The sequence below is a fragment of the Rhagoletis zephyria genome, unplaced genomic scaffold (genome assembly GCF_001687245.7).
Source record: "Rhagoletis zephyria isolate East Lansing unplaced genomic scaffold, Rhagoletis_zephyria_1.1 Rzeph_scaffold_27601, whole genome shotgun sequence".
NCBI classification, from domain to species: Eukaryota; Metazoa; Arthropoda; class Insecta; order Diptera; family Tephritidae; genus Rhagoletis; species Rhagoletis zephyria.
Genome location: NW_016184658.1, coordinates 1 through 4296, shown reverse-complemented (window position 1 = coordinate 4296; position 4296 = coordinate 1). Strand labels below are relative to the sequence as shown.

Below are 4296 nucleotides of genomic sequence, written 5' to 3'. Positions count from 1 at the left end.
TCCCCTCTCGAGTGCATTTCGGACATGCAAAAAAGCTTTTCATAATAATACGATCGCCGTTTGGAGTTGGCGTAAAACTGTAGGTCCCTGCCCTTTGTGTAACAACACCAATGTGGATTCCACAAATCGGAGGAAAAGCTCGGCCAAACACTAACATAGGTCGTCCCTGATCAATAAAAGCCAAACCTTCCAGTGTATTTCGTCACCTGTGCAGAAGATCGACCTATCTCGGCAGCCAGTTCGAAAACGCCCTATCTCAGAAAACTTTTCAAGAACACCCTACTTCAATATTTAATCGAAGAACACTCTATTTCAGAATTTTTTGGAAAAACACCCTATCTCAGAATTCCGTTCAAAAACGCCTTTTCTCAGCTGAAAATACATTGAAAATGTGCTGAGATAGGGCGGTTTTGAATCGGCATCTGAGACGGGGCGTTCTTCAACCAAATTCTGAGATAGGGTGTGTACTGTATTCCGTCGGGAGGTGGATGGAATACAAGGTCAATTACCCATTATACTAGAGGCCTATAGCAAGGATGAGCACGATAGCGTAAACATGGGATAATATTACATATCCGCAAACTTTCTCGACTCTTTGATGAACTTTAGGAGTTTGTCTTGGGAATGAAAATGCGACTTCTCATTCAAAGAATTCGAAATACATTTAGGGATTAGCAATTTGCCAAGTGATTAATAGATAATTACGCTTGATTTACTCGTAGAACCACTGCCTCCCAAAATGATACACACCAATTTGGATGAAAATGCAAAACTGGAGCGCAAACTTGGCGACTTCCTAGAATTGGAATGTACACCGGAGGCTATACCAGCGGCAAATGTGCACTGGTACAAAGACGATANTTTGAATTTCCACGCGAAAAGCTTAAATTGGGCAAACAATTGGGCGCTGGCGCCTTTGGTGTGGTTTTGAAGGCGCATGCTGAGGGCATACGACCTGATGAAAAGGAGACTGTGGTGGCTGTGAAGATGGTGAAACGCATAGCGGATAATGAGGTGATGCGCGCTTTGGTCACGGAATTGAAAATTATGGTACATTTGGGACCAAATTTGAATGTTGTGAATTTGTTGGGCGCCGTCACAAAGAATATCGCACAACGTATGTAGCTAAATTGTTTTTTTTCTTCTTTTGGTATAGCCGGAATAGTAATAACATAAATCTTGGCATCTCATTTCAGGTGAACTGATGGTTATTGTGGAATACTGCCGATATGGTAATGTGCAAAACTTCTTACTGCGCAATCGCAAACGTTTTATAAATCAAATCCATCCGGAGACTGACAAAATCGATCCGACCATTACAAAGCAACGCTTCTCGGATAATTTCGAATTGAATCGGTATGGCAACGCTTTGTGCAAATATGTATTAGTTACTGGTATATATCATAGTGTAAATAGTTTTTTTTTTAATATGGCATGTCGCAGTAATATTTAGCTTTTTTTGTTTACCTTTTGTTTGTTTTAACACTGTATTTAAAAACGCTTACATATTACTAACCCGATATAAGCTTTCATAAAGTCCAATTTAACAATGAGACATACAGGTAATCTCTGCCATTTAAAAGCTTCTCAGTAAAAATCAGCTTAAGTTTCTCGTAACTTAGACTAAATCTTCAGGTTGTTTCCCTTTTCAACCCTCCTCAAAATATTTTCAAACTAAGACCTTCTTAAAATTCTTTCGTCTAACATCCGTATTGTGAGACATATTTCAGTTACCCAAGCAGACGTTTTAAACAGTTGGCAACCCTTCTTCATGTAGTCTACATGAAGCCTTTCAAAGCCATTTCGATTGATACCCATTTTGTAATGCATAATTGATTTTACTTACAAAATAATTTCATATTTCATTGAATTTTTAAATAGTTGGCAACCCTCTTAAAACCTTCAAACACCTTTAAAAAATTCTAATTGTTCAAACTAAAGACTTCCTAAAATTTAGGAAAACTCGACAAAGTTTTATTAAAATGGCGAGCTCTTTAATTATATATCTTAGAAATATTTAAAGTATGCACTTTTTGTAGCCAATTCAATTTAATACAGGAGAAGCTTGAAGTAGTTTTGACTTACTGTTAATTTTTGACAATTTTTCCCCAAATAAAAAAATTTCGAACATATTTTGTATGGAAAATCTGATGCAATTTTGTTGAATTTTGACGAATATTCGCAATATTTTACAGAGTGTGAAATTCGGACTTATGTACATAGTATTTGTTAGATAACGATCCTTTCATAAAAACAAGTAATTTTTAAGCAAAAAACCAAACCGACTTCAATTCTCATATGAAAATTTAAGAGTACTGATAATTTCTTCATGATCCAATGATCGGATCTAAACCAAATTAGTATGGGACTACCTCTGAGGTACCAACTTTCCTTTAGAAAAAAGTTATAGAGGATCAAATAGGACAAAAAATTTATTCCATAAAAAAAAATGTTTTTGTTATCGCTGAATGTGAATGTGGGGGTCCCTTGATTCTTCAAGGTCATCTAGAGGTCATGCCAAGGTCAAATTCAGAAGAAATATATTGAAATTTCAGGTTTATTCAATGAATTTTTCCCTATTCGACCTTCAAATGACCTCGAAACTGACATCGTCCTGATGGTCGTCTGCTTCCCTGAAAATATAACTAAAAAATAAAATCACCCAGGAGCGAGGTAAAATCTGCGGTTGAACAAGTTTTCATTGTTCATGTGAGCGAAATTAAATCCAACCTTTGAAGTTTATTTAAACGTTAAATAGCAGTTTTTTTGCAATGTGGTTGGCTATTAGACTGTGGAGGCACAAGTAACAATCGAACAGGCAATCAACGGTAATGCAATTCCATAAACTTAGATCCAGACCCCATGTCCAGTCTTAAAGTCTTCTACATGGTCACGCGTGGCCACGCGGCTTGGATGTCCATCTTATTTATTCCTAAATTCGGCCATTAGCTCAGACTGACCTAAATCATCTCGACCTTACTGTATTCTAAAGAGGCAGAGGTCGACACCGTGTTGCGTGAGCGTGACATAACATTGAGCTACAGAAGTATTATTTCTTCTTCATGAGAAAAGCTGGCAGCTTTCCTCCTTAGGCGTCCTATTCCATTGGAAGACTCCTTCGATAAAATTGTATGTGTATGGGAGGCCTCTACGATTCCCTCTTGGAGCATCTAATAAGTTTGTTTTAGTTAGGGAGTACAGCCGTGTGATGTGAAATGTTTTCCCTGTTGAAGACCTTCCTGACATAATTGCCCTTTGCGTCCAGTAGTTCTACACATAAAATAATTTTTGGTGATTTTATTCTTTAACTGCGATTCCAGACACAGTAGCAATACGAAAGTCAACGTTAGAAACTCGGGCGACTTCTGTGAAGTGTTTCGATCTTTCCAGGAAAAAATAATTGAATGAAGTTTGATACCCGAATATTATTTTTAAACGGAAAAATTTAATAAAATCCATAAAACAAGAAATTCTGTATAAAAAACAATCTCCTCACAAGGCATCTGTAGATTAACCAAATTTTTCTTTAGCAAAAAAAAAAAGGTTCCCATGTACATATTTCATCTACATATACATATCGTTACCTTAATATAGAAAGGCCCTTTCTAACATGTTTGTTTCTTTGCAGAGTAGTTCTAAATCCTAAAACAAACTAAAGCTCTGCAGTTGCGTTGTTGTTTTTTCATTACACTGGTTTTCAATGAACATAGAAACCATTTTTTGATATATTAGTTGATTTAAATTCGATTACGTCTTTAGTGAGCAATCTATAGACTATGGGCAGAGCTGGATTCCAAACAAAATGAGTAAGGGCCTTTCTATATGTACATAATTATATTATTTGCAATTATTATTTAACATTTCTTAATATTTGAATTAAAAAATGGTCGAAAAACTCCATATAATTTATATTAGATTGATTATATGTATATTAGGACTGGGATTTCCATCCGGATTTTTTTTTTTGCTGTCCGGATAGTCCGGTTATCCGAATAGTGTAGAGATATCCGGATATTCGAATCCAAAAATTAACAATAAAATAAAAAAAAGATTAGCGTTTTAATGAAGCGTTTTAATATTTATTTTGCGAATCCCTTCAAATATTCTTTAAAATACCGGATATCCAGATAACCAAATGGAACGGATATCCAAATAGACGGATAGTCCCAGCCCTATTATGTATATACATATACATGCATACGTATGTATGTCTTTTTAGATATTTATGTTAATGATTGGTAAAAGTTTCTAAAATTTTATTTTCTTAACCTATTTTTCATACCTCAAAAAAAAAAA

The 4296-nt window shown here is 35.4% G+C and overlaps 1 protein-coding gene across 1 annotated transcript; it reads left to right on the top strand.

The window, feature by feature from the left end:
• Nucleotides 1–807: 807 nt before the first annotated feature.
• LOC108382577 (platelet-derived growth factor receptor alpha-like) lies at nt 808–1857 on the top strand. Its single transcript, XM_017638942.1, has 2 exons — nt 808–1117; nt 1197–1857. Exons 1-2 carry the CDS (start codon nt 808–810, stop codon nt 1451–1453), a joined length of 567 nt encoding a protein of 188 aa, XP_017494431.1. The 3' UTR covers nt 1454–1857.
• Nucleotides 1858–4296: the final 2439 nt, after the last annotated feature.